We start from the raw sequence: 23,095 nt of genomic DNA on the forward strand, positions 1-23,095 counted from the left end.
GGGCATGGTGGTTCACACCTGTAATCACAGCAATTTGGGAGGCTGAGGCAGGCAGATCACTTGAGATCAGGAGTTCAAGACCAGCCTGGCCAACATGGTGAAACCCTGTCTCTACTAAAAATACAAAAATTAGCCAGGTGCAGTGGTGCGGGCCTGTAGTCACAGCTACTCAGGAGGCTGAGGCAGGAGAATCACTTGAACCTGGGAGGCAGAAGTTGCAGTGAGCCGAGATTGCACCACTGCACTCCAGCCTAGGCAACAGAGCACGACTCTGTTTCAAAAAAAATAAAAATAAAAATAAATAAATAAATCATTTAAACACCATCACTTATTTTAGTCTGAGAGTGAGATTAGCAAAGGAGAGGGAAGAAATCTATTAATACAGCATGAATGAACACACAACAAAGAGAAGTGTACTGAGTAGTGACATAGTTTCTAGGTCCTTTAATACACCTTCTCTGTTTGGGAAATTCGCAACTTCAGGTCTCAGGGATGGACTCAATGTAGTCAATACCAGCACTTCTCAAGTGCCTTACTTAACTCAGACCATTAAAATGTATAACCTACCTGAAACTATGGAGCCACAGTCTAGAAACTAGTTCCTCAGAGATCTGAATGTTCCAGCAGGCCTCTAATCTACATAGAGCAATGTTTCTGTTAATTGGGAAGTGTAAGAAGCCCATCCCATAAGAAAGTGGTCCACTTTTGAGCAGTTACTAAACACCTTTTGTTAAGCCACTCATTTTAAACTGTCTTTTAATTTTTCTGAAAAATCCACGCTTGTTAGTCAGAAAGTACACGGAAAAATACACATGTATCCATTTGTAATGGTTCTCATTACAAACATTACATTAGGATTGGAACTACATCAGGCATATTCATATCTTTAGGTAATTTTGCTACTGACATGACTTCTGAGCATTTTTATAGTGCCATAAAAAAAAAAACACTGTATGTTTGTATCCAGTTAAGGAGTAGATGTTTACTGCTGGCTTATTAATTTTCAGACATTTTTTAAAGACACTCACAGAGAAAGAGTATTCTTATTATTGATTGGGACCACAGATCTTGATAAGAACGCTGCACAAACTCAAGACCCCAACCCTCCTCTGGTCTGTTACATCCTTGCATTGCATTTTCCATAACAAACATTGCCCACAGCAGATTCATTACCATTTAAATAACCAGAGGAGCCCTCCTCCGAGTCTTCAACGTGGAACAATGGCAATGGGGGGAGGGCAGCAGAGGAACTCCCCTTGGTGGGGGCCTGCTCACTGTCTCTGTGCCATGCACCTACCCTACAGGTGCTACCAGGTGGTGGTGCGCACAGAGGAGAGAGCCGAGGCCTTCAGGTCAGCTGTGGGACCTTAGAAAATGGATTTAGTTTCCAGGAGCCTTATTTTCCTCATATGTAAATCAGGGATAATAACAACCACCTTGAAAGACTCAGGACAATTATATGAGCTAGGTGTATCCATGAATCACATATCACATGGCCAGAGGTGAGAAGAGCTAGAAATGGTATGTGTCAGTATGGGCACGCAGCCCTGGTCTCTACACGGAGCCATTGCTTCCTTGCAGGGCACCGCTCTGGTCATCACAGCCCACACCATGCCATGCCATCTATCTCTCCCTCTGCTCAGCAGGACCTATGTCCTATCCCAGGGACATTGGAGAAGAAGCAAAGGAGTGTTACAAGTTGCCATTTATATGGTTTGTATATTGCTCTCTGCTCCTCCAACATTCTGAAGAGGGGGAACTATTTCATTATTCCTGGATCTAATCACTAAGAACTTGAGGTAAGGGAAAGAATGCCACCCTCCCCGGAGTACCACATTCCTTTTTGCTGTGTCTGATAAAGCACCACCACAGTGAAAAAGACAACCGTGACTCAGGTGTCATTGAGTCTGGCTCTTTCACCCAGGCTGGAGTGCAATGGCACAATCTGGGCTCACTGCAACCTGCGCCTCCAGGGTTCAAGCGATTCTCTTGCCTTAGCCTCCCAAGTAGCTACGATTACAGGTACCCATCATCACGCCTGGCTAATTTTTGTATTTTTAGTGGAGATGGGGTTTCGCCATGTTGGCCAGGCTGGTCTTGAACTCCTGACCTCAAACAATCCACCCACCTTGGCTTCCCAAAGTGCTGGGATTACAGGCGTGAGCCTCCGCACCCGGCCAGTGTTCTATCACACTTCTAGCAGTGGCTTTCAATTTCCTCCCCTGACAACAAATCTCTAGTACTACTTAGGTACTGAGAATGATCATTTCAGTCCCAGAGAACATCAGAACTCCCAGGCCCATGGCCACTACACAGAGCAAGCATGAGGCTATGGTGGCCCTTGTGTCATTGGCGTCCAGAGGAGCTGCAAGTATCCTCCATGTGACAGACACCTGCTCACCTGTGAAGACGTCAGCATGTTCTGCTCCAGAATCATCAAGTCCTCAGTTCATCTCTAGGTTTCAACAAACAATACATCTTTTCTCTGGCCCTGGCTCCACCACTTACTCATCTTTGGACTTTGAGAAAGTCATCTAATATTTTTGAGCCACACTTTCCTCAAAGGAGAAAGAAATCCACATTTCTAAAGGGATATTGTGAGAACAAAATGGATGCTTATAGAAGCACCTTAGGGAAAGTTTGGTTCGTAAACGGTGATGTTGTAGATATCACCAATTCTGTTGTGCCATTAGGGAAAGTTTTTTCCTGACTCTATCAAAATTTCCTTGTACTTCCAATGAGCACTACTGCAACATCTTATGAAGAATGAATAGCCTAAGTTAGCCAAGTTACTACAAACTTTCATTTCTCTTTTGTTAGATGAACCCCAAGAAGTAGATATAGTCAGTACCAAGTGATTGGCATTTGATCTTTGGTGCAGAAATCTGAAATGCAGTAAGAAGGCAGAGGCCAGTTTTGCCAGCAAGTGTCCCCATTCTAACAAGGTTAGTGTGGAATGGAAGAGGATGGGCAGGTTGGGAGCCTCTCTTTTTCCTGGTGTCCACCCCTTCATCATCTGTCAGATTTCCAAAAGGAAAGTTCTGTGTTGTTGGCTTTTTGCATATCCTTCTTTAAATTGCATAATCTTTACCACTGAAAACAATTCAAGCATGAGAACATGCACATCAATCCAGATCGTGCTCATTGCATTATTACTGACCTGCACAGCAGTCTTGCCACACTCGCAGGTCCACCTGCGGGATCTCGCTGCAGCTCAGGTAATCCTGTGGGTATTCTGCCTTTACAAAGACATCAGCCTGCACTTGCTGAATGCTGTCACCATTGTCACAAAGCACCCGGCCCAGGGACGCCTGCTTCAGCTGAGTGAGTTGTGCCGGGGTAAATACTCCAGGGTTTTCATACCAGAACCTGGTAGTCAACCAAAAAAAACATTGTCGTGGGTCTGTGGCCTGAGAACTCAGCTGCATGTCAAACAGCCACAATGCACCAAGAAGAGCTCAACATAAAAGACGCATACTGAATTATGCTTGTTCTCCAACTGAGTATCCTTTTAATTCTCTCCAATATTTACACATTCTTAAATCACATGCTTCTGAACTATCACTTTCTACTCAAGCTTTACAAAATGATTCAAAGGAAAGTTTTCTAAGGTTTTCCTCCAAATAAGAAAAGTCCATTATTACATTTTAAATTTTTTTTAATTTTTAATTATTTTTTGAGACGGAGTCTCATTCACTCTGTAGCTCAGGTTGGAGTGCAGTGGCATGATCTCAGCTCACTGCAACCTCCACCTCCCGAGTTCACGCAACTCTCCTGCCTCAGCCTCCCAAGTAGCTGGGATTACAGGCTCCTGTCACCATGCCTGCCTAATTTTTATATCTTTACTAGAGACGGGGATTCGCCATGTTGGCCAGGCTAGTCTTGAACTCCTGGCCTCAAGTGATCTGCCCACCTCGGCCTCCCAAACTGTTGGGATTACAGGCGTGAGCCACCGCACCTAGCCCTATTGTTACATTTAAATTCCATGAACTAACCTTAGAAACTGTCTGAGCAATGTAGCATTAACATGTTTGCCTAAAAAGAAAAGAGCACTTTTGATAATTAATATATACTATTTGGTTATATCCATCAACTAGCTAGAATAAGCACATTCAATTTTAAATGAAAGGATACAATCAATTTTAAATGAAAGAACTATTAAAGTCAATCTTTGGGTACATTCAGCAAAGTCAATCCTTGGGTTCATTCATTCAGTAAATATTTGAATATCATATGCCAAGCACTTTTTTGTGCTGAGTATAGAGCAGAAAATTAAGATGGTAGGGAAAAAGTCTTCTTGCCGCTATCTTGATGTTATGGACTGAGCTGTTTCCCCCTAAAATGTATATGTTGAAGTCCTATGCCCCAGTACCTTCGAAGGTGACTCTATTTGGAGACAGGGCCTTTACATAGGTATTTAAGGTAAAAATAGATCACGTGTGTGAGCCCTAACCCAGTATGTCTGGTGTCCTTATAAGAAAAGGAAATGTGGACATAGATAACAGAGGGAAGACCACGTGAAGACACAGGGAGAAGATGCCATATACAAGCCAGAAGAGATGCCCCAGTAGGAATCAACCCTGTTGATGCCTTGATCAGCATCTAACCTCCAGAATTGTAAGAATAACAAATTTCTGTTGTCTAAGCTATCCAAGCTATGGGACTTTGTCACAACAGCCTGGCAAACTAATGTATATGGGGAAGACAGCTTAACCCCCAAACTGAAGCTTTTTCAATTATTTTCAGTCTTTGACTGCACATATTTTTAAACTATTGCCAATTGAGCACATTAACCCAATTATGTGAGTCAAGAAATTCAGTGTTAAAAATGATTTTAAAAAATTAATGAAATATGCTATTAATTGTTACCAATGTGCAATAAAGGGAATTAAATCCTTTGCTACTTTCTCTATAATTTGTAAAGGGAAGGGATTTAAAGTATAGAATAATTTTTATTGTAACTTTAATTAAAAACTAAGCTCTGGGCTTTGTTTCAAGTCTTATATACATCGTCTCTGAAATAATACAAAAGGTTATATTGTCAAACAGATTCACAAGATTCCTAGATCTTACTCAACACTAAGCTTCACTAATGATTCAGAAGATACCATGCCCTGGAACATACTTGATTCCAAGCAATAGAAGAGCACGTGTCCACTCAGGAGAGGCTGCTTAGGTTTGTATTTCTTGGTTTTTATTCTTGGTTAGTCTTGGAACAGTAAACAGATTACATGACTAACTTACATTCTCCAGCCTGCTGTTTCCCATTATTTCATGATTAAATTTATTTACAATGAACACTTTAGATAAACCAAGACATTTTAGAGAAGAGTTCCCAGTTATCTTTCCACTTGTAAATGCCCTCATAATGTAATTTAAAAGGAGATCTGGTCTAGGGTCATCAGGTCTTCCTCCATGAGAATGAAGGGAGGGAATCTCAAGGCTGCTATCAATTCCTTCCTTCTCAACATCATTGAAGGCTGCAGACGTCCTATGGAATAGGTACAATGGTTATTCACACTTTACAGATGAGGAACCTGGTTCTGAGTGATACATGTCTAAAGTTAAACAGCTGTAAGTGGTGAGACTCAGATTTAAGCACAACATAGTCCATCTAGCCTTCATCCTCTCAATCACCAATCACCTAATGCTGTCTGATATTTATTATACTCAATATGCATTAAATCATAAAAATATGAATCACAATGTTAAACATATACATTTTGGGTCAAAAACAACTTTTGTGATATTTAATAAGTATAACAGATAATCCTTCACCTATCTCCATCTCTTAGCCGCTGAAACTGGGTAACAAACAGGCACATAAGTGTTGGTCCCACTCTCGTACCGGGAATCAGGTCTTCAACCATAAGGGCGGGCCAGAGGTCAATGTCACCTGGAAAGCCGTACAACCTAGAACAGAGACAGGCAGACAGCACACGCCTGAGACTGGAAGTGAAATTGAAAATATTCCTTATGTGAATGACCACCAAGCATTATTTTATCCACCCAAAAAAAGAAAAGTAGATATGATTACTGTATTCTCATTTCACGGGGGAAAGCACTCAAATGAAGGAACCCTCAGGGATCACCCCATAGGCAGGAGGCAGAGTCATAACCTAACCAAGGACATATGACACCAAGCCTCATGCAATGTCCCCTGTGCAATTCTTTATAATTATTCTCTAAACATATGGAGTATAACTGTATATATATATGCAAGTGTGTGTGTGTTATGTCATGTATAAATGCATCTAGCTAATTCCTTCAGAAATACATAGAAAATTAACAATTCAGCATTGAGAAATGTCCACATCCATGTATATGCTAGGTATGCTAAAAAGTCAATAGAAAATCATAATTTGCGGAGATGATAAGATAATAGTGTTAGGTAAGTTTTCTCTTGATAAAAAGGCAATAAGTATTTGATCTAAGATTTGAAGCAATTTTTGAAAACAACAAACAAACAAAAAAGCACAATGCAAATGCTGATTATAAGCCAACAGCCTTGGCTCACCAGAGAAAGAAAATATGTCCATATGCTTGACACTCCCAGTAGGAGCCACTCTGATTGTTTTTTTTTCTGTACTCTAATGACAAACGTGACACCAACTTAACTTGTCCCTTGTTTTATTTCATACATATGATTCCCTAAACTACAAATAGTTTAGTTTGCATGTTTTAACCTTGTCACAAATGGAAATATAGTATTCATACTTCCTTTTTCTCACTCAACAGTTTACTTGGCGACGCAATTGTGTGGTTGCATATATTTGTACTTTCTTCATTTTCTCTGCTGTATAGTAAACAGTCTATTATTGGAAACCATTCCAATTTAGTTTAGTTACACTGGTGATGAATACTTGTGAGGTTTTCAACTTTTACACTAAGAACATTCTCTACGTTTCTTCATATGCACAAGAGTTTCTCTAGACTAGGTGGCGTCAGCAAATTTTTACCATAAAGGGCCAGAGAGCCAGTATTTTCAGCTTTGTGGAACAACTGTGGGTTCTGTTGCAACTACCCAACTCCTGTTTTGCATAAAAGCAGCCATAGACAACATATAAACAAACAGACATAGTTGTGTTCCAATAAAACTTTATTTACAAAATTAGAAAAGTAGGTCAGATTTGGCCACTTGGCTGTGGTTTGCAGATCCCTGCTCTAGATTATGTTGTGCAAGAGCTAGAATTCTGAGGGCAGAGTATAGTATCTTCAATTTTAATAGTTAATGCCAAACTGCTATATGAAATTGATGTATGATTCATATTCCCATAATGAGTACACGGAATTACTCTATGATAGATATCCATATGTATATCTTCAATTTTAAAAGACAATGCCAAACTGCTATCAAAAATGGATGTACAATTCATACATCGACAAGAAGCATATCAAAATTTTCAATGTCACCTGGAGAGCTGTACAGCCTGGAACAGACAGGCATATTATTCCTCGACACATTGTAACTTATTCCATTTTACTTTATTTTGTAAGTCAACTCTCATCACTGCTGCCCTTCCCCACTTTCTCCTTCTTGGTTTCCGATAATAGATGGACTTTTTAGATTTCTAAGTGCCTGCCTGAATGTTTGAGTGCTGTTTAATTCCGGTTTGAAGGTTGTGTTATTGTTTCCTCCTGTTTCAATTCTTTTTCTGAGAGATTTTTCCTCTGAAATGTTTTGATTTGCATTTCTGTTTTCTTGTTACCTTTATTTGAAATACAAATCTCTCTCTCTCTCTCTCTTTTAATTCCTATGCATTTCACGAAATGAATTTCTGGTTGGGTAGCATACTCTTCTTTCACTACAGGGAAGTACAGTCTTTTTGATGTCTGTTTTGGTGGTGATGGGGAGAAGTGAGAGTTAACATGTTTTGCTTCTCTTCTCTCTCTCTTTTTTTTTTTTTTTATACTGAGTCTTGCTCTGTCCCCCAGGCTGGAATGCAGTGGCAGGATCTCAGTTCACTGCAAACTCCACCTCCTGGGTTCACGCCATTCTCCTGCCTCAGCTTCCCGAGTAGCTGGGACTACAGACGCCCGCCACAATGCCCGGCTAATTTTTTGTATTTTTAGTAGGGACAGGGTTTCACCGTGTTAGCCAGGATGGTCTCGATCTCCTGACCTCCTGATCCACCCTCCTCAGCCTCCCAAAATGCTGGGATTACAGGCGTGAGCCACCGCGCCCAGCCTTGTTCCTCTTTAAGTGCTAGAGCATCCTTAATTTCATTTCATTCTGCTTTAATGTCACCATCAAATCTGAAGGGGCACTATACCCTTTCTCTACACACACACACACACACACACACAGACACACACACACAAAGCCAAAGCCATTTCTGGACACTCTCAGATTTGTAACTGGTGTTGATAACTTCCAGGTTTCCAGAATTTCACTTGACAACTTAGTACTTGGTGGTGGAGTTTTTCCTTCCAGGGGATTTTTTTTTTCTTTTTAAGAGACAGGGTCTCACTTTCTCGCCCATGCTGGACTGCAGTGGTGCAATTGAGAGGTGACAGCGTGCTGGCAGCCCTCACTCGCTGTCACTGCCTCCTCAGCCTCAGTAGCCAGAGCCCACTCTGGCTACCCTTGAGGGGCCCTTCAGCCCACCACCGCACTGTGGGAACCCCTCTCTGAGCTGAAGGAGGCCGGAGCTGGCTCCCTCAGCTTGCAGGGAGGTGTGGAGGGAGAGGTGCAGGCAGGAACCGGGGCTGCGCAGGGTGCTTGCGGGCCAGCGCGAGTTCTGGGTGGGCATGGGCTCAGCTGGCGCACACTGAGAGCAGCCCGCTGGCACCACCGGTCCCAGGCAGTGAGGGGCTTAGCACTCGGGCCAGCAGCTGCGCAGGGTGTGCCGGGTCCCCCAGCAGTTCCGGCTGGCCAGCGCTGCGCTCGAACTCTCGCGGGGCCTCAGCTGCCTCCCTGCGGGGCAGGGCTGGGGACCTGCAGCCCGCCTCCCCCACATCGTGGGCTCCTGCACAGCCCCAGCCTCCCGGACGAGCGCCACCGCCTGCTCCTGCTCCACAGCACCAGGTCCCATCCACTGTCCAAGGGCTGAGGAGTGCAGGAGCAGGGCAGGGGACTGGCAGGCAGCTCCACCTGAGGCCCCGTGCGGGATCCACTGGGTGAAGCCAGCTGGGCTCCTGAGTGGAGTGGGGACTTGGAGAACCTTTATGTCTAGCTAAGGGATTGTAAATACACCAATTAGCACTCTGTCTAGCTCAAGGTCTGTAAACGCACCAATCAGTACTCTGTATCTAGCTAATCTGGTGGGGACTTGGAGAACCTTTATGTCTAGCTAAGGGATTGTAAATACACCTATATATACATATATATATATAGGTATAGCTCAAGGTTTGTAAATGCACCAATCAGCACCCTGTGTCTAGCTCAAGGTTTGTAAATGCACCAATCACTGCTCTGTGTCTAGCTACTCTAGTGCGGACTTGGAGAACTTTTGTGTCTAGCTCAGGGATTGTAAACTCACCAATCAGCACCCTGTCAAAACAGACCAATCAGCTCTCTGTAAAATGGACCAATCAGCAGGATGTGGGTGGGGCCAGAAAAGGGTAAAAAAGCAGGCTGCCCCAGCCAGCAGTGGCAACCCCCTGGGGTCTCATTCCACTGTGTGGAAGATTTGTTCTTTTGCGCTTTGCAATAAATCTTGTTGCTGCTCACTCTTTGGGTGTGCACTGCCTTTATGAGTTGTAACACTCACTGTGAAGATCTGCAACTTCACTGCTGAGGCCAGCAAGACCAGGAACCCACTGGGACAGGACGGGAGGAACGAACAACTCCAGACGTGCCGCCTTAAGAGCTGTAACACTCACCGCGAAGGTCTGCAGCTTCACTCCTGAAGCCAGCAAGACTATGAACCCACCAGAAGGAAGAAACTCCGAACATCAGAAAGAACAAACTCCCGACATGTCACCTTTAAGAACTGTTAATACTCACCGCGAGGGTCTGCGGCTTCATTCTTGAAGTCAGTGAGACCAGGAACCCACCAATTCCGGACACACAATCACAGCTCACTGTAGCTTCAAGCTCCCGGGCTCAAGGACTCCTCTTGCCACAGTGCCAGGACGCCCCAGCCTTTTCTGTATTTTTTCTTCCGTCTTTCCCATTTCTTTGTCCATGGAGATTTTTTAAATTAGCTTACCTTTCTTTTTCCCAATCCACAAACTTCCAGTGAACGTGGATTTCCAGTGGCAGCTCCGATAACTTATTTTCAAACTTGCCATTGAAACTCATGCCATTTTCTGTGTCTCACTAATTGAAGGTATGAGTCATTTGTTATTTTGTGTTCTCTTTGTTGACCTTACAGATTTGGAAAAGGCTGTGGTGAGAGATTTACAAGTAAGGGACAATTATTTTCCTAGGGCTAACCTGAAAATATGTCTTTTTCAAAAAATTTTTGGTAATCTGAGGGGTGTGAAATGGTGTTTCATTATGATTCTGGATCTTCCTAATTAATTATACAATTGAATATCTTCTACGTGTTGATTGAAAATTTAGTTTTTTTCTTACGTGAAATGTGTATTTATACTTTTTACCCTTTTTTAATTGTTTTTTTTTTTTACTGTTAATTCTCTATATATTCTGAATGCTAATACTGTGATCTATGTCCAAATGTATTCCTTGTATTTGTGGTGCTTTTAATCATTCTCATTATGTTAGATTCTGATGAAAATATTTTCTTAATCTTAAGGTTATTTTATCAATTTTTATATCAATTTTACAATTTTTTGTACCTTACTAAAAATTTCTTTCTTTCCCCAATGCCATATTCTCTTTTATTTTTTGTGAAGTTAAAATTTTGCCTCTCAGATTTAATTCCCATATCTATCTGGAATTGATTTTCATATATGAGATGAGATCAGAATCCATACTCATTTTTAATCCAAGGGTGGCCACTTGGTATCGCACCACTTACTGAATATGTCCTCACTTCTCACTAATGTTTCTTGCAGCTCTTTCAAATAGGATATTTCCATATATGAGCCCTTTTTCTTGTGGCTTTCTATTCTATTCTATTGTCTTAATTACTAAAAGCTTTATATCAGGGCATCCAATCTCTTGGCTTCCCTGGGCCACATTGAAAAAAGAAGAATTGTCTTGGGCCACACATAAAATACACTAAGAATAGCTGACGAGCTAAAAAAAAAAAAAAAATCACAAACTCATAGTATTTTAAGAAAGTCTATGAATTTGTATAGGACCACAGTCAAAGCCATCCTGGGCTGCGTGCCTCCCACAAGCTGCAGGTTGGACAAGTTTGCTTTATAGGAAGGGTTGCTAACTGGAACATCAAGCCACCCTACCGTGTTCCTCTTGGCCATCAGCTTTACCAGTTTAATTTTAAAATCAGCTATTGATGCCACAAAGAAGCACTACTAAGCTCTTCATTGGCACTACAATAAGTATATCATTTGTGGGAAGTACTGACCTATCAATATTACTGAATCTTTCTACACCTGAGAATGTTCGTTGTCTCCACTCTTTAATAACTATCTGTAAGTCTTTTAATTATCATTACAACACAATGCACAACTTGTTAGACTTCTTCTTTACCTTTTCTTCTCTTTGGAAGAGCAATTTTTCTTTATATTCATTCCCATTTACTACATAGAGTATTTGCAAAAAAAAAGTAATATGGCAGTTTTATCCTTTCTGATCTTTATCTTTTTCTTATGTTATTGTCTTGATTATACTTTTCAATACAATTTTGAAGTTGCTGCCATTTATGTCTATTCATGTTTTTAAATGGAATGCTTCTAACAATTAATGCTTACAATGTATTTTTGAGATGTTCTTTATTTAGTTAGTATGTTTCATTTTTCCTAGAATTCTAACAGCCTTTCTTAAATTCTAGAGAAATGTTGCATTTTACATGGAATGTTTTTTTCTGCCAATACTGAAATAATCACCTTTTTCTTTTTCAATCAGCTTATGATCTAAATTATATCAACACTTTAAAAATCTTGGACTAATTATATTACTGAAACGAACCTATTATGATCATGTTATATATGTACGTATATATGGCATTCAACTTGAGTTTTCAATGCTTTGTTTATAATTTTTATATACATTTATATGAGATATTGTCTTGTAAATTTCCTTGCCTCGTACTGTTATTGTTTATTTTAATATCAAAATGTTACTGGCCTGAGAAAGTAAGTTAGATAGTGTTCCTTCTTTTGCATTCCCTAAATGACTCCATGGGCCTTTGGAACCTCCCAAATTACATTTATAAATGGAACACTAGGTTTGATTGAAGAGCATATGTCAAAACTTTTTCTGAAAATCTTCTTTCCCACTTAGGTCTTCTAGAGTCTTTTGCCAAAGCATTTTGTTTCTCTTTATTGTTCTGTGTCTTATCCTGTGTTTCCAATAAAATGAGTAAAAAAAAAAAAATTTGTCCAAGGCTGCACCAACCTCCAAAATAAGTAAACAATATTTTGTTAGGTAAGAACTAAATTTTAATTATTGCTATGAGTTGAGTTGTGTTCCCATGAAAAGATATTAACATGGGGAAGTACTGCCCCCCAGTATCTGCTAATATGGTAATACTATTTGGAGGTAGGATCTTTGCTGATGTAATCAAGTTAAGATTAGGTCATTAGGGTGGACCCTGATCCAATATGACTGGTGTCTTTATTTATTTATTTATTTATTTATTTATTTATTTATTTTTGAGACAGAGTCTCACTCTGTCGCCCAGGCTAGAGTGCAGTGGTGCAATCTCGGCTCACTGAAAGCTCCACCTCCCGGGTTCATGCCATTCTCCTGTCTCAGCCTCCTGAGTAGCTGGGACTATAGGCACCCATCCCCACGCCCAGCTAATTTTTTTTTTTTTGACCAGAGGCCCAAAAGATATGATTTAATAAGAAAAATAGAAACACTAATGACAGGTTAACTGCTAAATTATGGCTACTGCTGACTTTAACTTTCATAACAATAGTGAATTTTTTTATTATTATACTTTAAGTTTTAGGGTACATGTGCACGAACGTGCAGGTTTGTTACATATGTATACATGTGCAGAGACGGGGTTTCACCATGTTAACCCAGGATGGTCTCGATCTCCTGACCTTGTGATCTGCCCGCCTTGGCCTCCCAAAGTGCTGGGATTATAGGCGTGAGCCACCGCTCCGGGCCATGGTGTCATTATCTTTAAAAGGGCAGTTTGAACAGAGACCGAGAGTGAGAATGCTGTCCTACAGCAGAGGCAGGGACTGAGGCACTGCAGCTGCAAGCCAGGGAAACCAAGGGTTGCTGGGAAACCACCAGAAACTAGGAAAAGCAAAGGATTCTCTCCTCCAAGATCCTGAGGAAGCGTGGCCCTGCTGACACCTTCATTCCAGACTTCCAGACTCCAGAACTGTGGGATGATAAACTTCTGATGTCTTAAGCCACCCAGTGTGTGGTCCGTTGTTACGACAGCCTAGAAAACTAATATAATTATGACCTTCCATTGACTTTATGCTAAATTCACTCCTAATTTTTAAAACAATTTGCCTGCCAAAAATGAGACTATTGTCCTAAATCTTACACCTGCTTATTTTTAGTATAATGTAATTTTAATGTATCTTTGAAGAGACCCTTCAGTTAATTTTTTAATAGGCTTGATTTTGTACAGCAGTTTTAGGTTCACAGCAAAACTGAGTGAAAGGTACAGAGACTTATCATACACCCCTGCATTACTTCTTTAAAATAAGTTTAAAAAAAAGATATATTGATCTCTGAATGGTTAGAATTAAATTATGCAGAATATGAGAAATAATAATAATGGAAATCAGAAAGTTACATAGGGTCAGATTTATGTCTATGAACTATAAGAGTCCAGAAAAAAATAGTACTTAGAAGTTTTAGAAGTTAGAACATTGAACTTTCCCAGAGAGTATAATCCTGGCTTTGTTAATTTCAGTTCTTCATCATTGATCTGTTTCTCATGTCTTAAATAATTCAGCTAAACATTAACTATTCCTATCCTTATTGTTCTATATTACTTTACCATGGCTCACCACAGCAGCTCCAAGAAATGTTGGGAGTCTTCGTGCACATCCTATATAAGTAACTTATTAATCATGTAGAGCCTATGTCTGGAAAAATAAATCCTCTCCACTTTCCTTAGACGGAAGTCTGAGATCCATAAGCTCTCAAAACATTTCTTATTAATTCATCTGCATTACTCTGGAGAATGTCAATTCTATTTTTTTTTTTAACTTTTTCAATCATAGACATTGTAGCTCTTCTTTTGTGGTTATAATTGGTCATTAGTAAGATTATAAAGCAGCTTCTGTATTAATAGCTTTGGTATGTCATTTCACTTGTCAACTTTCGCCCCCAAACCTAATGTTAAACATTTGTTCCATACCTTAAAATGATAATCCAATACAAAGCGGCATGGTTTTATGACAGCAAAGACATCTGTAATCTGAGATGGCATCCGAGGGCACTGTCCCTGAAAGTGAGAATGACAATACACACCAAGCCCCTTTCTGTTGTGTGCAGCAGCAAATACAAAGGGCGATGGTACCTTTGGCCAGAATTCCCCTAAATGCAGACAACATGAGAGAGTACTGCCCAAAGCAGGGCTGCAAACTGCCATCATAAAATCTCCTGGCTTTGGTAATGTACCATCTAACTGTGTTTAAATTTACCTTTTAACCTTTTCCATGATTGCAAACCAAAAACACACATGGAATAATAAGAGTAAAGAGTCTAGCTATATTTAAAAAAAAGTGGTGCTTTTGTCGGTATTTTGATATACAGAGAGTTGAAAGAAAAGATTTGCAGACCTTGAAATGAACTATTTCTTGCCACAGAGACCACAGTGTCAATCCATATCTAATTTCATAATGACAGTTTGACTTAAAGTTGGCTTTAGAAGGAAGGATAATAATAATAATAACTTTCATTCAGCTGGATCATTCACAGAGACACAAGGGCAGAGGTCCTGTATGGAATCTTTTCAGGGTTATACATGCTCTCCTGATTCAGAGAGTGCAAGATAGATATGCAGCAATGTATGGTGTTAATGAAACAAATAAAAATCCTTCCCCAAAACACAAAGGAAAGGTGCTTTGTGATAAAGTGTCCTTGTGGAAAAGCTTTCTGAGAGACATCTGGATTTTCAGAGCAAATATGATCATTTAGTAGCTTTTAGAGAAAAAATATATTTGAAACATGTCCTTTGGCAAAAAAGGCAAAATGCCCTTGTGTACTCTCACACAGAACAAAATTTCCTCTGCCTCAGGATGACTGCATCAATTTAAAGGAAGTAAATGACATTTTACATCAGAGAAATTAAAACAATGAAAACATCCTACCCCACTAGCATGATTAGTCAGATCAAACACATGGTACAAAATAATCTTATGGTTACCAGCACTGAAATAAAGGTGAATGACAAAAAAAAACTTATGGTTAATTTGTCATTAATAACACCAGACAGAAAAACTGTTTCTTTACTTGGAAGAAAATTTTCCCAGAATACTTTTTATTAAAAGCTATCTCGGGACTCTAGATACCTAATTTCCTCAAAAATCTTAAGGACATCACATTTTTGTAAAAATAAATTCTTCTACAATTAAAAACGTATGCATTTTAGAAAACTATATATAAAGCTCTATGTTAACAAACATCTCTGTAACAGAAATAGCACAGAAAAGTAAACAAATGGGAAAAATGACTCAAGCGACTTTTGTTTTTAAGCAAGTATATAATACTATTCATTTTTTGCTTTTATGGGAGGAGGAACTTTTCTTTCTACTACTACTTTAAAGGAGGAAAATAATCTAAGCTATTTATATAAGATTTTACATAGAACTAAAATGTGATAGTCATCAAATTTTCAAAAGCAGAGTACAGAATATAGAACTCTGTAATTATGTCTAGTAATAAAAATAATCATCTATACTTTGTTTTTTGATTAGAGGAAAAAGGAAAGAAGGGATATAAATATAAGAAAAAAATTAAGAAACAGAATAAAATCAAAGAAGGCAGAGACATCAACAACAAGACAGAGATAAGTCCAGGCAGTCATTGAGACTGAGATAGACTTCCACATATGAAAAGAGACAGGTCCATATCCAATAAAAATTCACATGTATTGAACAATAGCATATTTGAACAATACTTACAGCATGACAGCTATTAACAATTATATCATTTTTTAACTCCAGTGGAGAAATTTGCTTTCTCCACTGGTTACATACAGTAACCCTTTGAAATCCTGGGCCTGAGACATATTCTCCTTTTATTTAAAAGGTTGGCTAAATAAACATCAAGTATTAAAGACACACAGTCTCCAGGTGAGACTCCCTACATCATAACCACAGAAGCAGAAAAATAGCTAAAAAGGAAAAAAAAAAAAAAACACTTTCCACTGTGTAGGACAATGTCATTAAATGTTATGTTTACACACTACATAAGATTAGTTAGCATACATTCTGGGGTAAGTAATCTACAGTAATAAATCATGCTTTTAATTTCTGATTGAGAAATTAAAGATTAACTTTCCATTCAATCCACATATTCCTAAGGATTCCCTGAGTTTTCTAGCCACCAATCTAGACTAAAAAACGACTAATTAACAGCCCCTGATTTAAAGAGCATAGGCCAGTCAGAAGGCATAAACAGATATTTAAAACATAAACTACGTTTTTATACCATGTGATATGGTTTGGCTGTGTCCCTGCCCAAATCTCATCTTGAATTGTAGCTCCCATAATTCCCATGTGTTGTGGAGGGGATCTGGTGGAAGATAACTGAATCATAGGGTGGTTTCCCCATACTGGTCTCCTGGTACTGAGTAAGTCTCACAAGAGCTAATGGTTTTATAAGGGGTTTCTCCTTTCACTTGGGTCTCATTCTCTCTTGCCTGCCACCAGGTAAGACATGCCTTTCACCTTCCACCATGATTGTGAGGCCTCCCAGCCGAGTGGAACTGTAAGTTCATTAAACCTCTTTTTCTTTATAAATTACCCAATCTCCGGTATGTGTTTATCAAGCAGCATGAAAATGGACTAATAGACCATGGTATTGATATAAAAGCAGATAACGAATAAAAGAATAGCTCTCCATTGGTGGAATTCAAGACATTTAACAGAAATGTTGGGTGATTTATTCTTTTTTTTTTTTCGACATAAGATTCTTGCTCTGTCACCCAGGCTAGAGTGCAGTGGCGTGATCTCAGCTCACCACAACCTCTGCCTCCCAGGTTCAAGCAATTCTTCTGCCTCAGCCTCTGGAGTAGCTGGGACTACAGGCACGTGCCACCATACCCAGCTAATTTTTGTATTTTTAGTAGAGATGGGGTTTCACCATATTGGCCAGGCTGGTCTCGAACTCCTGACCTCGTGATCTGCCTGCCTCGGCCTCCCAAAGTGCTGGGATTACTGGTGTGAACCACTGTGACTGGCCAGGTGATTTATTCTAAGCTTCAGAAATCACACCCCTATGTCATGATACTGGCAGTAGTAAGATAGATAGATGACTGATAGAAAAAGAGACAAAGATAGATATAGAGAGATGACAGAGAATTAGAAGCAAGTGATAGATGACTGATAAAGAGAGGTAGAGATGATATAGATAGATAAGAGATAAGAGAGATAATAGAAATAGATAATAGATATATAGGTAGTTAAGTGGATAAATAGATGATAGATGGAAACCTTGTCTCTACTAAAAATACAAAAATTAGCCAAGCATGGTGGCACACACCTGTAGTCCCAGCTACTAGGGAGGCTAAGGCAGAAAAATTGCTTGAACCCAGGAGGTGGAGGTTGCAGTGAGCCAAGATAGCACCACTGCACTCCAGCCTGAGTGACAGATGACAGAGCAAGACTCCATCTCGAAAAAAAAAAAAAAAAAAGAAAGAGTCTTTTCTACATGCCAGCCAAGTGACAAGCATTTTATTTCTATTATTCTATTTAATCAACTGTATACACTTGATTTATAAATTTCATTTATGTCCTCAAAACTGCAAAACTATTTTGGCTTGATGCTGTGACTTTTTTCCAATCTTATGAAGTCCATTACGATGTGAGAGCTTCTCCACTCAAATCTGATTTCCCACTGTTCTACTCTTTCACAGTCAGAGATGAACTAAGCTTATCCTTCATTCAGCAAAGGAAGCCTATAGTTAGGACCTCCTGAACTGTCCACAACAAACCATGCCACTGCATAGATCTCATAATTACCACCCACTCTTACAATTCTCCCTTTTAGACAACATTCTAAACTGATGAAAATTATGCAGTTATAAAAATGAGCAGGCTTCATTTTGTTTCTCCAGCTCATAAGTCCCAATAGGGCCTATTGCATTGAAATTTAAAAGCAATGTTAACTATGGTAATAGAGCCATGTTTTGTTTCCAGGTGGGCATGCTCCAATGAGGGGCTATAAGGAGGTCTCATTTTGTATGCCAGGTCCCATCAAATAGAGTAACTGCTGGCTGTCATGAGAGCCATGTCTAGAAGAAGTCAGAGATGATTGCCTCTATGTTCGGTAGGAAAAAATCCTGAGAGAGTTTAGCAGTGTTTGTCACAGATGCAGTAGGGGAGACTGGTCTCACAATTGCTAGATTTTTGCCGGTTCTAAGCCAGTGAGTGCTTCATCATTCACTACAGTATCAGTTGCGTACCTTTTATTAAGCAAATAGGTGGAATAACATAGATATAATACATATTTATGAATTAACATAATTACTAATTGAATGAATACATGAATATTATGGTAAAAAGATGTTTCTATTTCAAAACCGCTAAAAATGTTTTTGTTGTTTTTATTTTCACCTTAAATATGTTTTCAAGTTTTAACAAATGTCATTTTGGTATACTCTGAGATGACTGAATGGGTTTTATAACTGTATATTCTAATATAATGCCCTATATTGATACTAACTCAGTTTTATATTCTGGACTTATATTAATTATTCCTCCTTAATCATGTTGCACTATTCTTAAACTATTCATGATTTGACTGACAAGCTTTTTTTTAATGTTATTCCCTATAAAAAATGACTTCAGGGTTAACATTACAGATCCTTTCTTAAGGTTTATACCAGAGGCATGCTAATTTCAGCTAATAAATCAAGTAGGTTATCATCTTTTTATATATTCCATAATACTGTATAATGTGCTCTTTAAAATTTGAAATATTTTGTCTAGCTAGAACTCAGAAAGTATTAAAAGTAATTTTTCAATGATTTCAAATTGATGTAGGCTCTGTTTTGATATTGGCTTTCTTATTATTCGAAGACCAAATAGAAAATTATTCAATTACTATTATTTTCAAGCTATCTTTATAAAAATACAAATAGTAATTTCTTAGGAATCTGGTTTTTTTTATGTTTTTGTAACTTAACTTTCAGTTTGGGAATATATTAATCAGTCTTTTTTTTCAACTTTTTACTTTATTAACTTTTGCTTTTGTATTTATTCTTTCCAACTTGAGTTAGACACTTAATGTAAGTGAAAAATATCTGCTATGTTCATCCTGTGAGATTTTTGGTTGTTGATTACCATAATCTCGCATATCTAGACTGATACAGGTTTCAAATACATACATTCTACTTCCTAAGTGAGATGTTCTGCAGATGAGTACATTGGTACTGGTTCTGTTCATTAAATGTGAGGACTCAAGTCTTTCTTCAATTTTATAACTCTTCTATTGCTAACCCTTCAAACTGGGTCTCTCTCATTCCTGTTTTCTACCTCTTGGAACTTCTATAAATATTTGATGTTTTCAATCTTTTCTCCCTATCTCTAAATCTCCCTTATTATTTATTATTCTCATCTGTCTGTACTACACACTGAGTTAATTCTTCAGATTTATCTTCCAGTTCACTATTTTTTTAATTCAGCTATTTCTAGTATGCTGTTTCACTATCTACTGAGATCTTAATTTAAATTATATATATCATGTCTTGAAATTCAGTTTTTCAAATACCTGTATTTTTACCTTTTCCTTTTAACATGGTTTCTATTCACTCTCTTACTTAATTTAATGTTAAATGCACAGAGTCTCTCCTATTGTTTTAATCTCCCTAAGTTCCATTTTAATTTTGTTTTGTTTTGTTGCTTTTCATTTATTCTCATTGCTGACTATCTTGCAGCTACATATTTGCTGAAATGAATTTTAACTTGCATGTGTGAGAAGGAGAGAACTTCTTGGGAGTTTGGTTTGTCATTCCCGTGATTGTCTGTATGCACCGGGTCGTAAAAGAATGCCTAGAGAGTGATTTGACATGTGCTTGTGCGAGGATTTCAGGGTTTTCATGTGCCCCTGGGCTGTTTTTCATGTTAATTTATCTTCCTGTCTTTCCAGCACCATAATGTTTGAGTAAATTCAGATTATTTTCCTGTGTAACACAGGCTGGGATTCGAATTTCAAAAATTTCCCTGTTTCATTTCAGCCTCAGTCCCTGATGTTTACTTGAGAAACCATATTGCTGCTTCCTCTTTCCTGATTGGAAGGCATTTTCTAGTTCCCTTCATCCTTGCAGAGATGAGGCAGGATTTCAGGCTTTCTGCAGAGAACTCTGTTTGAGGCCTCTGACTAGGTGGATTCTGTATCCCCTTACCCTGTATGGGTACTAAAACCTCAACTTCTGATCCCTCGGAGCAATGTCTATGACTGACAATCATGGGCCAAGAAAGCACATTCATTCCTGATTTCTCCCTGGCTTTTAAGTTTCCTTGTCCTTTGTGACATATAAGAATTGCCCATTTGTTTGAACTTCTTTATATTTAAAGCCATTCTTTATAGTTTTACTTTTTGTTCAATGGTTCTATGTATTTTTTAGCAAAAAGGAAGCTTATTTTACTGAACTGATTATTTGCCAAGAAATTCTCAAACTGCCAGTGAAAAGAGGCTATTAGTCAAATGCCTTATAAAACACATCATTCTCTGTTTAAAGTAGCTTTTATGTCACATTTCCCCATAATGGAACAGGCAAGAAAAACAAAGAAAAGATTTTAACATTATATGTAGCACAAATGTTTATATATTTTAATTCATTCTCAATTATTATTTCAGGTAATTAAAAACACAAAATAAGCTAATGACTTCACTAGCTATGGAAGCCATGCCTCCCCACCAAAAAAAAAATTCTATTCTAGCTAAAAAATGTTATGAAGTACCATTCATTGTTAATGAGAAAATGAGGATATAGGCCAAACTATCCAAATATTGCAAAGAACATCTGGCATTATGCAAAATGAAAGTAAATGTTGACTTAATTCACTCTTTAAAAACATTCTAAACTGATTCAAACTAGTTTTTGTCTGTCTTAGGCTCATAAGTATTTGCAAAGGAGAATATTTTAGAGCCATTTAAAAGCATTCAGTAAGTTTCCTGTGGCAACCAATGAATAATATGCCCAGGGAAGTGGAAACTCAGATAGGTCATGCAATTTGCCTAAGATCACAAAGTTAATTACTAGGAACCCAAAAAAGCACTTAGGTAGTATTTTCAGCACATTTTCCGAAATTCTCCGCCTTCTCCATATTAATTCTGGATGAAATAAGTACAAATATTAATTCACAAATATCTTTATTATAATTTATAAAGCCTTTAAAATATTTTCTGTGTATTCTATAAATTTGCATGATAACAGTTATGGCTCTTTTCACACAAAAACATAAAGCACATTGACTGCTTTCCTCATTTCTAGCCAAGAAGTGATGTGGATTCAGGTTCTCTGAGGATCGCTATTTGTTTAATGAGGTGACAAGCCGACCTCACTAAATGGCATAAAGCACAGATTCTTTTTTTTTTATTTTATTATTATTATACTTTAAGTTTTAGGGTACATGTGCACAATGTGCAGGTTAGTTACATATGTATACATGTGCCATGCTGGTATGCTGCACCCATTAACTCGTCATTTAGCATTAGGTATATCTCCTAAGGCTATCCCTCCCCCCTCCCCCCACCCCACAACAGTCCCCAGAGTGTGATGTTCCCCTTCCTGTGTCCATGTGTTCTCATTGTTCAATTCCCACCTATGAGTGAGAATATGCGGTGTTTGCTTTTTTGTCCTTGTGATAGTTTACTGAGAATGATGATTTCCAATTTCATCCATGTCCCTACAAAGGACATGAACTCATCATTTTTTCTGGCTGCATAGTATTCCATGGTGTATATGTGCCACATTTTCTTAATCCAGTCTATGTTAGACATTTGGGTTGGTTCCAAGTCTTTGCTATTGTGAATAGTACCGCAATAAACATACGTGTGCATGTGTCTTTATAGCAGCATGATTTATAGTCCTTTGGATATATACCCAGTAATGGGATGGCTGGGTCAAATGGTATTTCTAGTTCTAGATCCCTGAGGAATCGCCACACTGACTTCCACAATGGTTGAACTAGTTTACAGTCCCACCAACAGTGTAAAAGTGTTCCTATTTCTCCACATCCTCTCCAGCACCTGTTGTTTCCTGACTTTTTAATGATTGCCATTCTAACTGGTGTGAGATGGTATCTCATTGTGGTTTTGATTTGCATTTCTCTGATGGCCAGTGATGGTGAGCATTTTTTCATGTGTTTTCTGGCTACAAAAATGTCTTCTTTTGAGAAGTGTCTGTTCATGTCCTTCACCCACTTTTTGATGGGGTTGTTTGTTTTTTTCTTGTAAATTTGTTTGAGTTCATTGTAGATTCTGGATATTAGCCCTCTGTCAGATGAGGAGGTTGCGAAAATTTTCTCCCATTTTGTAGGTTGCCTGTTCACTCTGATGGTAGTTTCTTTTGCTGTGCAGAAGCTCTTTAGTTTAATTAGATCCCATTTGTCAATTTTGGCTTTTGCTGCCATTGCTTTTGGTATTTTAGACATGAAGTCCTTGCCCATGCCTATGTCCTGAATGGTATGCCTAGGTTTTCTTCTAGGGTTTTTATAGTTTTAGGTCTAACGTTTAAGTCTTTAATCCATTTTGAATTAATTTTTGTATAAGGTGTAAGGAAGGGATCCAGTTTCAGCTTTCTACATATGGCTAGCCAGTTTTCCCAGCACCATTTATGAAATAGGGAATCCTTTCCCCATTGCTTGTTTTTCTCAGGTTTGTCAAAGATCAGATAGTTGTAGATAC

General features: G+C 38.6%; 1 protein-coding gene across 1 annotated transcript in view; it reads right to left on the reverse strand.

Annotated features, from left to right (window-relative positions):
- The window catches only part of PXDNL (peroxidasin like), a 348,918-nt gene that overhangs the window by 49,145 nt on the left and 276,678 nt on the right, over positions 1–23,095 (reverse strand). The window contains exons 18-19 of the mRNA XM_024929820.5: positions 5,779–5,913; positions 3,161–3,369 (exon numbers count right to left, since the gene is read on the reverse strand). Of these exons, the coding sequence (XP_024785588.5) occupies positions 3,161–3,369; positions 5,779–5,913 (344 nt within the window). The remainder of the gene's footprint in view (positions 1–3,160; positions 3,370–5,778; positions 5,914–23,095) is intronic.

The sequence above is a fragment of the Pan paniscus genome, chromosome 7, assembly GCF_029289425.2.
Source record: "Pan paniscus chromosome 7, NHGRI_mPanPan1-v2.0_pri, whole genome shotgun sequence".
NCBI lineage: Eukaryota > Metazoa > Chordata > Mammalia > Primates > Hominidae > Pan > Pan paniscus.